Here is a 13,515-nt window from a genome sequence, read left to right on the forward strand (position 1 = left end):
CATCAATAAAATCACTAGTAATACGATTTAATGGTTTATCACTTTTGAACAAGAGGTGGCACTGTGAAGTGATATGGTCAGAGTAAGGTGATAATGACACATGCAAAGTTTAGTGTCAATATGCCAAAGCATTGCAGAGATACAGCCTCAGAGCCATTTTAGCATCACTGTGTCAAATTGGTTGCTCCGCTGTAAGAAAACATATAAGTTTCATCTGTCGACAGGAAATCCATAACTTTTTGTTGGAACAGTATGAAGATGATACGATTCAATTGTGGTGCAAATTGGACAAACGGTCTTGCAGTTGTTCGAAAAAGTATGTTTTTAAAGAAAATCAAAATGGTGGACAAGAAGTTTGGCTGGTAAATGGTATCTATCTATTAGGCCTATTTAATCAGAAGTTATTAGCATTTTTGGAAATTTCATTATAACTTTTGACCACAAGGTGGCGCTGCCCCAAAACTTTATTGAGTACTGTTAGGGCACAGCCAAAGACACATACCTAGCTTCGTAACGATACGCCAATGCGTTCATAAAATATAGCATTTTATGCCAAAATTCAAAATTACTGACATCCACAATGGCCGATATGGGAAAATTGGATATTGTTTGACTCAGCATGCTGCAAAAGAACATTTTTCTCCTGAACTGTGCAGGTAACCTCAAGTCATGGTTGTCATAACACACACCAAGTTTGGTCAGACTTCGCCAAAGTTGAGGAGATGTAGTTTCACATTAATTTGGTTTGACTAATCAACTTTTTGTCAGCATGGTCTGAAGATGATCTGGTTCGTGAAAAGTAACGGCGCTATAGGAGGAGTTAAAAATAAAATAAAAAATGGCGCAATCGGGTGCAGTCGAATTACTGTGGAAAAAATTATTTTAGCATAAACGAGTGAAACTTTGGACTGTTGGTGGTGCTAGAGGGGTTGAGTTAGAGACTCCACATTTGCTATAGTGACTTTTTTTAGACTGTCCTCTATATGTGTGCCAAATTTCCCACAAGCATGGGCTGCCATAGACTTCCAGAGCGGAAAAGAAGAAGAAGAATAGAAAGGACGCCAATGATTTTAAGAGCTGCCTACTGTGCTTGGCCCCTAATGACTGTTTCCACCACAAACAATTAAGTTTCCACAACACTGTCACTATTTGCCGTATTTCAGCAGATAATCCTGCCACAAACTTCTGACCCAAATTGGTTCATCAGCTTAAACAGTGGACAACTTGTCAGCTCAAACAAAAACCTTTTACTGAACAATAAAAATACACGCTTCACACCTAGATCTCCAAAATTGAAATGTGCATTATCTGATCTTCATTACAAACTGAGGAACAGAGCAATCCAACATTTATTTTCTGTATTAATGGGCAGCATATGCCTTCAATATAGCTTAAATTATATTTAATCCTCAATATTGCTATAATGACTGGTGTTGAGATTGTATCTCATCGCAGCGATATGACTGAAGCTTTTGAATGCAACCCCTTGTTCTGTAGATGGATATGAATTTGACATGCCTTTTCAATTAGTCAGGTATTGAAACTGTCACGCGGGGGAAGGGAGAACTGGCCAGTGCAGTTCAGCAGCATTAAATCCTAATTATCCATGGAAGGATGAAAGGGAAATGTTTTTGAGTTCATTCTTTGATCAAGATTAGATTCTGAACATTAGCCATATTTCCCTCTTCATTGTATGCGCATAGGCTTCTTTGGCTATTCTTTTAAGCCAAAGGCCGTTGGCTTAAATTTGAGATTAGTTCCTTTATATCAAACAAATTCCTTCGTCTCCATTTATTCACTGTTTAATTTGAGATGCATATAGAGGCTTTATGAAGGTTGTCTAACAAATAAGAAGACCGAGGCAGCACATTCAAGGAAGCTATTAAGGAATAGTGCTGTTATTCTTTTGTTCGGTAATCCTCCCACCGGCCCATCATGCAATCTGTCATCCTTTTAAACAAGTCTTAGCCCACAAGCTTAAATCTTCGAACTCTGCAGTTCTATCTACCATTCAAACTAATTTAAAAACATGTTTTTGTCTGGCTTTTTGTCTGTCAGAAAATTGAAGCTATAGACCCTTTTACTGTTTGTATACAATGATGACGTAGCAACGTATGCGCGCGCATTTTGGCAACAACCTGTGGCGAGAATCCGCAGCATGTCAAGCTACGTGAGCGGATTAAGCAACACAAACCTAGTAAGTTATTTTAAAAAGTTGACTTTATCAAATGGTATTCGGCTACCAGATCCGTGTACTATAGTGGAGTGGATAGAAGACGTTAGAAGATGGCCAGATATAACTTAGTGGTCGGATATATACGTATTTAGTTGAGAAACCGAGCGTGTCCACCCGAGACAAGCATATAAATCACTGGATGCTTATGAATACGCTGTCTGTGGGCATGTACAGAATGTCCAATACAATTTTCTACATTTATTCTTATTCTTCACACAGACATACATTTATCCTTTTCCTTACATTTTATGTTGTTATTGATTCGTATGTGTAGACACACTTGTTTAAAGTTTAATTTTGTAATGCTATAGTACTTTAATCGCAACTATGTTGCTTGCATACATTTGTCAGATGGTTATTTTGCAATTAAACTATTAATAAAATCATTACAAATGAAATTGATAAGTACTGTGATTATTGATATGATAATCTGTGGATGGGGGGTACAATACACACCAGTGGCAGCCAATGTTGGGAGGTTTATTATAAATAATTAACTTTCAAGTGCAGTAAATGTTTTACAAATGATTTTTTTTTATGCGAGCATTTTTATGTCCTCGTTCCAATCAATGCATTTAATCGCCTGCAGCCACAGGTCCCGCCGGTTCTTTTGAAACGGCCGTGATCCTGTCGGAATCCTTTAAAACTTAAGCCCATTGGTGGAATAGCGATTAGTGCAACCGAAAACGCAACAGCCAGACATTTTGATGCTGGGAAACCGTTTTGATAAACTTTCGGAGTTGCTAACACGTTAGAACCACTAGGGAACAACACCACTTCCGTTGCCAAAATGCGCGCGCAACTCTTTGATCACGTGGGCTGTAAAAGGGTCTATTTACTTTCATAATACATGTTCCAGGTCTTATTGTGCACGATTTATCAGTACACATTTTTCAGAGGAAATCAAGAAAAAATTGTGCATGAACTTTAATTTCAAGTGTATTGACTTGATAAAAAAGTATAAATTAAATAAAGTGCCGTAGGTTTTTCAGGTTGAAAAACTAAAACGCTGGTAAAAAAAATAAAACACTGTATAATTTACATGAAAAAAACTAATTGAAGGGCAGTGAGTGATTTTCTCTTTCTTTCTTTTGTTGTTTGATTTAACATTTACATTAAAGATATGGACAGCAGTTGCTATATTAGGCTGCTGTCACTTTAAGACAGAATGCACAGATCCAGTATATTTTCACTTTTTTCCAATTGTTATGCTCACTACTATGGAGGACCAAATCTGCAGAAATTAAGTAACTAAATGAATAAATAAATAAATAAATAAATAAATAAATAAATAAATATACACATATGAAAAGGAATAAACAGATAAATAGATAAATAAGTGTGATAATAGGAAAATAAATAACAGAATAAACGACTTGATAAAATAAATATTCATTTTTAAATAATTTTAATCAAATTGAATTTAGTATTTTAGTATTAGTATTTAGCGTCCATTTTGAGTATTGGACGCATTTCAAATATTTCAGTATCAATATGTATCAAAAATCTATATTTTTGACAACACTGCATTGCACTTAGTTTATTTCAGATGCATTTTTAAAAGATTACAGTTAAAAAAAATGTATTTAAAATTCAACCCACCAAAGTGTCTAGTAGTAGTGACTTTGTTGCACTTTGTTGGTCACCGATATAAAGCCTATATTTATGACATTATACTATTTAAAGCTAGTAAATGACACGGGCATAACAATTTTGACAATTGTGTTCATATTTGTTTACAGCATTGAGCTCTCTCTTGCAGCTTATTGTGCTTAACCGTTTTAAACGCCAAGCACTTCCCTTGTTTTATTTTCTCAGTCATGCATGTTTCTTTATCACTCTAACATGTCAATGGGCCCTATTTTAACGATCTGAAACGCAAGTGTCAAAGCGCAAAGCGCAAGTAACTTTGTGGGCGGGTCTCGGCGCTGTTGCTATTTTCCCGGCGGGATAAATGGCTCTTGCGCCCGGCGCAAATCTAAAATGGGTTGGTCTGAAGTAGCTTCATTATTCATAGGTGTGGTTTGGGCGTAACGTGAATAAACCAATCAGAGCGTCATCCAACATTCCCTTTAAAAGCAGGTGCGCAAGTTCCATTATGGATTGCTATTATTATGTCGTATTTACCAGGCGCACGCCAGGAGCGGTTCACAGCCTGAATAATTTGTAAGCTAGATTTATGCCTATTTTTTCACATCTTCGTGGCACACCACAAAGATTTCCGTCATCTCATGTGTTAATATGTTTTTAGTGTAACAATTTATGATTTGCAAAAACAACTGTTGCATCTGTGTAGATTTCATGAGCAAAGTGTATGCACGCGCCACTGACTTTAGACGAGGTTTTTTCTGGTCAGTGGCGCAGTTTTTTAATGGAACAGCAAAATAGCACCAGGGATTGTTTGCGCCGGAACACGCCTCCTTTTTTTGCGCTGAACCGCCCAGGGAGCGCAAGTTCATTCACTAGTTTAGCAGCGTGCTTCTGTGGAGGGAAAAGCGCGCTTTGCGCGGGTGCAAAATAGGAATGACACATGCGGCGGTGTACAAAGTCAATTGCGCTGTGTGCAAGATAGGGCCCAAAATCTTTAAGTAGTGCTGAGCTAAGTCAAATGAGTAACTTAAGTTAAATACAACATTTTGTATACATAGAACATATTCAGAAACGCAAGCGCACGTTCAAAAGTTTGGTTAATTTAGATTTCATTAGAATTTATGTTCACAGACAACATCACTTAACTCATAAACAACTAAAACACATGTCCACAAGGTACATTTTCGAGTATAGTAATTAAAACAAACTTCCAACCTACCTTTTTAATCCGAGTCCCGAGCAGGTCCCGAGAGAAAAAGAAAATGGCGGTTGAGCAGAACATTTTCAGACAGGCTCCTGCGTCAAGACGTCAGAAAAAAAACGTCTGACGCGGGTGTCCTTAAAGGGAAATCATACTTTGGGTGAAAGTGAGATTTTGAATCTATCTGAATTTCTATGCGTTTAAGTTGAAAAAAGTGTACAATAATCCATTACAATTGGGAAAGCAGAAATACCAAGTAAATAGTAATCCAACTTTCACCCAGGTTCACTTTTTACAGTGTATTTATTAACATCCCTCCATCACATTACATTACGTCGACGCAAAATATGCGCGTCGATTCGTCAGACTCAAAATAAAGATGGCGGCGCCGGAGAGTAGTAGCAACCATAGATGTACATAATAAAGTATATTATGTAATTAAGTATATTATTTATTATGTATATCTATGGTAGCAACACGAGTGGCTCCTCAGACTTTCAGAAGTGCAAGGCTTGCGGGTTGGCCACAGTATATGGGGTTGGCGCGCGGTGCGCACGGAGCATCACAGGCATGCGCGCACGCGTTTTGTTGTCACGGCTAAATTTCTGCACACAGGAAGACAGATGTTTTGGTAATATTTTATGTATTTTAATCACAAAAACAAACGTGTGCATCAAGTGAAAGCATCGGACACATTGGCTCCGTTACCTAATAAGCTGTTTTAAATTTAAAATGTTCAATGTCTAATCGCGCTGATGTGACCGAGGGTATCCATCCTCTAAGTGAGCAGTTTCATCCCAGGACTATTCCGGTTTTAAACGGAGTATTGGCGCCCGTAATGCACACTACATGTAACTTTTTTCACTGTCATGCCGCGGATGCGCGTGGTGTTTCTGTTGCGTGTCAGCCACGGGGCTGCGTGGCGTTTTCTCTGCCTTTGCACACTAGAAGCGTGTCTGACGCGGCGCTGCTGCTGCTATTGATGCGGAGGGAAGCCCTATTCCTAATGTTAAACATAAATAGCCTACTGATACAGCAAAGAAAACGTCGGGAGTAGCCACATATCTATGGTATTGACGGCAAAATAGGCTATATAATATTTCGTTCTGTATTGACAGTTGCAATATTTCAAAATCGATAATTGACGTTTTTTATTATTACAATTAGGCCTATATCTGCATTTATGTAAACCTACAGACTTTCAAACATGAAAATGTAATTTAATAATATGTATTCGTGTCAAAATGATATATAAACATCTTTTCCTATTCTATTTTGCCTGGAGACGCTCCCAACACGTGAAAAATAGGCGCTCTTCTATTTCTAGCATGCACGCGTTTTCCGCGCGTCACAGTCAGTGTGCAGAACCTGTTAACATGGGAGCCGAAACAAAAACGGACACGCCACGCAGCCGAGACGCTCACGCTTGCAGTGTGTCCCCGGATTTGATTAACCAACTTGTTGATATTTAATCGATGGGCATAGCCTGTAGGCTGAGTTGCATACATAGAAAAATCGTATAATATGTTTCTTTGTTGTAGGTTAATACTTATTTATGTGTGTGTGTGTGTGTGTGTGTGTGTGTGTGTGTGTGTGTGTGTGTGTGTGTGTGTGTGTGTGTGTGTAGCCTACTTTATGTTTTCAAGGTTTTATTGAATGCATTGCTCTTGTATAGTCTTACTTTGGAATTTTAAGAGCAATAAACATATATTGCAATGTTAAGGAATTCGTTTTTTCATTCAGATAATTAAATCAACATGTATAAATTACTATTAGGCAATTAATGGGTAGATAATCGGTAATCGAATCGAATCGTAACCGAATCGGTCAGGAAAAATTAATCGTTAGATTAATCGATGCATCGAAAAAATAATCGCTAGATTAATCGTTTAAAAAATAATCGTTTATCCCAGCCCTACTACTTTCTGTTTCTACAGATGTCATGTAGGCCATGCAGACTGTTGGATAATGCAAACAGATGCTTATTCCAATAGCAAACTATTTAGATTCTAATTGGCCGGTTCTCATTTAGCCCTGTTTTGTTCTGGTGTGGAGAATTAAATCACTTCCACGTAGAGATTTTTTCCTTCATTGAATATTTTGTTTCATCTAGAAGTGTTTAATTAAATGTATACATAAAATAGGTTTTAATTTTGAGCTGTTTTATAGTTCTGCTGTATTTTGAAACAACACAGCAATCTTAACCACCAACTTGCCAGAAAAAACTACACTACGGTGAACATTAGCCTTTGGAGAAAGCATTAGTTGCACCACAAGCTATGGTGAAATATCTTGTTACATTGAAGCTAGATCATAATTGTTTCATAAAGAGTAAATATTAAAAATTGTCAGCTGGTTCTGTGCATTCTAATTAGTTTTAATATATTATTTAGCAAACAAAGAAATGAGGCACAGCATTAAATTATAATGTGAAACAGCTGCACTAATCAATAAAATAAATAAAACATCTTTGCTACTGAGAAGCTACATGATTACAAAAATAGCACTCTGATGAGAAATGTAGTTAAACAGCTTTTGCTACTTGTTGAGACACTAGTTACCCACAATGATCAGTGGATCCACATTTACTGTATCTAGTAAAATAAACTAGAGGGACATTTTGCAGTAACACACACACACACACACACACACACACACACCCATATGCTGGCCTGTCGCAAGGGGGATGGGAGGCCATGTGCGAATGTGATGTGTAAGGCCCAGGGGTAGTTACATTAAAGGGGGTCTATATTGACGAACAATTAGTTGTTAATGTGGATATTTTAAAATAAAATAAAAAAATGTGTATATTAAGTTCAACAGCATTGGGTTCAAGAAGTTAAAATGTAACTCAACTGCGCAGTGCGCACATTTTTACCCTTAAATTATGTTCTATGTATGGGTCAAATTTCCATTACAGATTTGCTCAAAATCGTTGTGATATTTAGGCTACTAAATGTCAATAAAAAATCTATTGCCAAATGACACGTTTTCATTAACCGCTTTTATGCGACTAAAATTTTTTTTTTCCTCTCATGATAAGTCATTCCAAAAAGTATGCAGCATAAGTCTAGACTTATGTATATCCCAGCCATTGTTTTTAATGGAAGGAGACATATAGGCGTTTTATGCAAGCATTAATTTAAATGCAAATGCAAGCATTCATTTTTTGTTTTAACATTTCGTTTTTTTGGCTTTGAATTTCTTTTTTTAGAAATATTAACTGAATTTAAGAAATGCTTTTAAAATTAAAAAACTTTGCTTTTAGTAAACAAAATATATATATATATATATATATATATATATATATATATATATATATATATATATATATATATATATATATATATATATATATATATATATAAAATGAAGACAGTGTTTGTAGTGAGTGCATGCTAAATAATCTGTTCCCTGAATCAAAGACCTTTGTGAGTGTAACCTACACAAAAGTAGATCGTTTATAGTTTATAAATATGTTTAGCACTTATCTGTATGGCTAAAAATGTAGTAGTATTGCGAGTTATATCCATTTTCATAAAGGAAAATGTCCATCAGAATGCACCAGCGCCTTCATCGGCTATGGGTTAAAGAAAAAGTTGCAAATTTAATTAGGCTATGTTTTAAAATTAGCCTTCAATATATATTTTTTCATATGTTGATTATGAATAGTGAGCAGCATAAGTTAGATAGGCTATACATAAGATGCGCATATGTCTGGAGACATGGGGTTGGGTCAGGCATGACCACTTCATTGAGTATTGTTTTGAATAAAAGTCTTTCTTTAAAGTGAATTTAGTTTTGTTTTGAGCACTGATTTCTAGTGTAGCCTATATATTTTGAACTTCTTAGGTAGTCTAATATATCTATGGTTTCAGAGGCAGCCAAAATCAGAATTTGAATGGCCCGAATAAAGCTCTCTCTAGGGGCCTGACATGCGATGCCGCGCTGAGTGACATATGCGCACGAATCGCTGTCTCAAGTTAGCCCACTACATAATAAAATTTGAACAAGCAGAATAATACAGCATCACGGTACACATTTTTAGCTATGTCTATGTCTTTTAACTATTATAGTATTTTAAAGGACAAAAACTAACTATTGTTTTTTCACATTGTCAGCTGTCACTTTACTTTGTGCGAGGCCCTGTGCGGTCGCACACTTGGCACAGCCCTTTCGACGGTACTGTATATATGTATTAAGGCGAAAGAGGCTGAAAACAGCACGAGCGTTGTGTGTGTGTGTGTGTGTGTGTGTGTGTGTGTGTGTGTGTGTGTGTGTGTGTGTGTGTGTGTGTGTGTGTGTGTGTGTGTGTGTGTTGTGTGTGTGTAAAATGAAACCACACCATTCATTCACACAGAGACATGCAGAACATGCAGGATCCATATTTAAATAGCAGTAAATCATAGTAAATAGTAGTAAATTAAATAGACGCATCGCGGAAATCATAGGGCCTACATGCTTCTTGTGAATCTTTCATCTGCTAATCTTGAAGGAACATTCATTCATTTCAAACCGATATGTGGGCGTATCACCACACGAGTGTAAGTAAATCTTGCAGGGGCTGAATTTATCCACGTCTCCTGCGAGACAACTCAAGTATGCAGAGGGACCTCATATCTGCAGCTCTCTTAAAAGCCCTGATTGTGTCAAGCTCTTTTAGTGTGAGGGTGGGGGGGAGGAAATAGTGTTGTGAAAAGCTTGTGCTTCTCGAATGCTGTGATACAATCATACGACTCTCTGATGGTCGGGAGGAAATAAGATGACCTGCGCCTTCCCCCCGACAGATTAGATAGATGTCACCTTTCTTATGAAAGTGCCAGTCAATTTCGCCTCTCCTATGTGCTGCCTATCAATTACAGGGAAGAGAAGCCTTTCAAAGCAGCCCTGCTTTCTGTGCGTGGTAACCAAGTGGCTGAACACAGCTCATTGTTTCCTCTCTCTTTTCAGTATCCCCAGATCAGTGAGGAGTCGACTTCTCCATTTGTCTTCATTTGCTCCAACCCCCAGGAGTTGGTGGTGAAATTTCCCATGAAAGGGAAACACAAGATTTGTAAGTCCTGCCTGCCTCTTTTCATGTGCTAGTCGTTCACCCTTTCTGCACTCTCACAATTCAACACATGCATAAACCCCAATGAGCAGCAATTTTAAGCATCCTATAGGCCACTACACACACACGAAGGTAGGCAAATTCATTATGCTGCCACGTTCATTATGCAACAAATTCATTATGCTTTTGCAAGCACGGGTCACATATTATGCGATGTTTGCTAAACATAATGTTTGGTAATCAAAAATGGCACACTGATGCAAATGATATTAATAAATGTGTTAAAGCAAATGTTTTTGAGAAGCATTTAAAGGGATAGTTCATCCAAAAATGAAAATGTGATGTTTATCTGCTGACCCCCAGGGCATCCAATATGTAGGTGTGTTTGTTTCTTCAGTAGAACACAAATGAAGATTTTAACTCAACCGTTGCTCATATAATGCATGTCAATGAGGTGTGTTTCTATGAGAGTAAAAAACACACAGACATACGAATCCATATTAAACTCTGTGGCTTGTGGCGACACATTGATGTCTTAAGACAAAAAACAATCGGTTTCTGTGAGAAACACAACAGTATTTATTATTTACCTCATATCAGACGAATCTTATCTAGTGTTTCCCATCGCCATTACTTCTGTCGAAGAAGGTCAAAATACCAGTGTGATCATAGATATATATAAGATACATAGATATCATATATTTCTGTTTATTTAGGCGCGCTATGCTTTTCCGTGTTGGGCAATGAGCGTGCGCACAGCATCCTGTCAGTAATCGCACTTTTATTATTTATTTTCGTCAACTGAAATCTGTGTAGATTATCATAAATATAACACATGTATTTATCACAAGGGTCTCTGCAGCAAAAGCGAAAGTACCAGCAGGTGAAATGTTTCAAAATATCTCTTTGCACCAGGTTCAATAGCCTGAAAGGATAGGCCTATTTTAAAGATTGTATATGATTGTGTATGTGTATATTATATATATTATTATTTTATGACTTTTTTGTTGTTGTTGTTGCAAAATAGACACATTTATTGTGTAATTCTCCCCATTTTCTTTATTGGAATGAATGATGATGAAAAAGTTATTTTGTTTTTAACCCTCAAGCCTGATTGACAGATGACTGTGTTAGACATCGGAAATGCAAACGCAAAGGGGATTGCGCGATTCCATTTGAATTTTGTGCAGGTTGTTGCAGGACACGGAGGAAATGAAATGGCAAACGTGGGACTTTTAAGACATTGGAAATGCAATTGCAAATAGACTTTGCTTTTCCATTTGAAATATGGCAATCCTTGTGCGTTCACGTAAACGAAAATGCAAACAGAAATGCGCGATTTATAAAAACTGCGTTTGGATTATGGCACATTTTATGCGTCCACAAATTGAAAATGCAATTGCTAATACAATATATATATAGTTTCCTCATTGCTGCATGCGCGGATCGGTCAAATGAGGAATCTACATACATATATCTATGATTGCGCCAGTATTTTGATGCTGGGAATGCTAGATGAGATTCGTCTGATATGAGGTAAATAATAAATACTGTTGTGTTTCTCACAGATTGTTTTGTGTCTTAAGACATCAATGTGTCGCCACGAGCCACAGGGTTTAAATATGGATTCGTATGTCTGTGTGTTTTTTGATCTCTTTTTGATGTACACACCATTGACATACATTATATGAGCAACGGTTGAGTTAAAAATCTTCACTCGAGTTCTACTGAAGAAACAAACACACCTACATCTTGGATGCCCTGGGGGTCAGCAGATAAACATCACATTCTCATTTTTGGTTGAACTATCCCTTTAATGTACTTTTGCACTTCAGAGAGAAGGCAATCCCATACATTTTCACACTTCACAGCAGAGCTATGATTTTACACACACACCTTCTACTGTAACTGGTATTCAAAATATTACATTTTGTCTAATGACCGTATGTTTACACCACTCTTTTCATGCAACATGTCACGTTTTTCATGTAGCACTGGCCTTTATCATTTAATGTGCATTGTTGTCTTCACTATCATCTAGCTTTGGTTCCCTTTGGTTATGATCAAGGTTTTTTTTTTAATTTATGCCGACACATTGTGGATGTCCAAATAATCGCATCTTTTAGGCATTGCCAATTATAATGGTAGCAAATTTGATTTGCATGAGTTTGAAAAGAGAAACATTAAATTACTATAAAATATCCTCTGTAATATTGTGGAGATTGTACCATAGCATATATCAATGGCCTACCATTTGATTTGTCAATCGTTTGATTTTTTGGGGGGGATTTTTTTTTAGTGGCTATGAAGATCAAAGCAGATGATTAATGTTAAAATATTCAGACAAAGTAAAACAAACAATTGTCAGTCTGAACAAAAGACGGCACTCCAGCTGGTCCTTTCCCCTGGGCGTTTCCTGGGCTTGACGTCAAAGCTCGGGATAGTCACTAATGAAGGGTTTTGGGTCTGCATGTTCTTGTGGTGCCATCAGCCAATCAGAATGATAAGTCACATGGCATTTACGGCCAAAAGTCACCTCATGCCAGTGTACTTGGAAGGGCCTGCACCAGCTGAGAAGCTGCCATTGAGATGAATTGGAATGCTAACTGATGAATGTTAGGTTTTTTGGGGAAATGATAGAATGTCTTGTTCCAGCCACATGATCCAGATTTTGTCACCAGACATTATTAAAAAAAACTATATATGATGAAAGAAACATCTCAGTTTGTCCAACAAATACGATTAGTTTTAAAGTAATGCATAGTTTCTATTAGGGCTGGGGATTGACTCATTTCACAATTTGATTAGATTGAGATTCAATATCGATTATTTGGATATGTCAGGTACAAAACATGGAAATTTTTCTCAAGAAAAACTAATCTTTAAATCGATGCTGTAAACTATGGGAGTCTATTGGAGATATGGAAGTAATGAGCTGATTTGTATACAACACTTTTTTTTTACAATAAAAATTTTATATATATAATATTAACTTGATAAAAGATACAGTACAACATGCCAAAATCAGTATCCTGTCTCACGTATAAGGTGACCACCTGCCAATATCCCAAGGGGGGACAAGGGGTATGTTTCTGTGGGACAATGCTGGACACTGCCTGGTATAATGTGTCCAGAACGTATATAATTTAAGGTGCTATGTGCAAAATCAAATCAAGCTACAACACAAAGGAAACAAGCTACAACACAACGGAATCAAGCCACAACACAACAGAATCAAGCTACAATACAACGAAATCAAGCTACAACACAACGAAATCAAGCTACAACACAACAAAATCAAGCTACAACACAACGAAATCAAGCTACAACACAACGGAAACAAGCCACAACACAACGAAATCAAGCTACAACACAACGGAAACAAGCCACAACACAACGGAAACAAGCCACAACACAACGGAAACAAGCTACAACACA

At 37.0% G+C, this 13,515-nt stretch overlaps 1 protein-coding gene across 1 annotated transcript in view; it reads left to right on the forward strand.

Moving 5' to 3' along the window:
• The window catches only part of trip4 (thyroid hormone receptor interactor 4), a 116,228-nt gene that overhangs the window by 56,835 nt on the left and 45,878 nt on the right, over nucleotides 1-13,515 (forward strand). Inside the window, exon 12 of the mRNA XM_067456326.1 lies at nucleotides 9,978-10,080. Within this exon, the coding sequence (XP_067312427.1) occupies nucleotides 9,978-10,080 (103 nt within the window). The remainder of the gene's footprint in view (nucleotides 1-9,977; nucleotides 10,081-13,515) is intronic.

This window comes from Pseudorasbora parva, chromosome 1 (genome assembly GCF_024679245.1).
Source record: "Pseudorasbora parva isolate DD20220531a chromosome 1, ASM2467924v1, whole genome shotgun sequence".
NCBI lineage: Eukaryota > Metazoa > Chordata > Actinopteri > Cypriniformes > Gobionidae > Pseudorasbora > Pseudorasbora parva.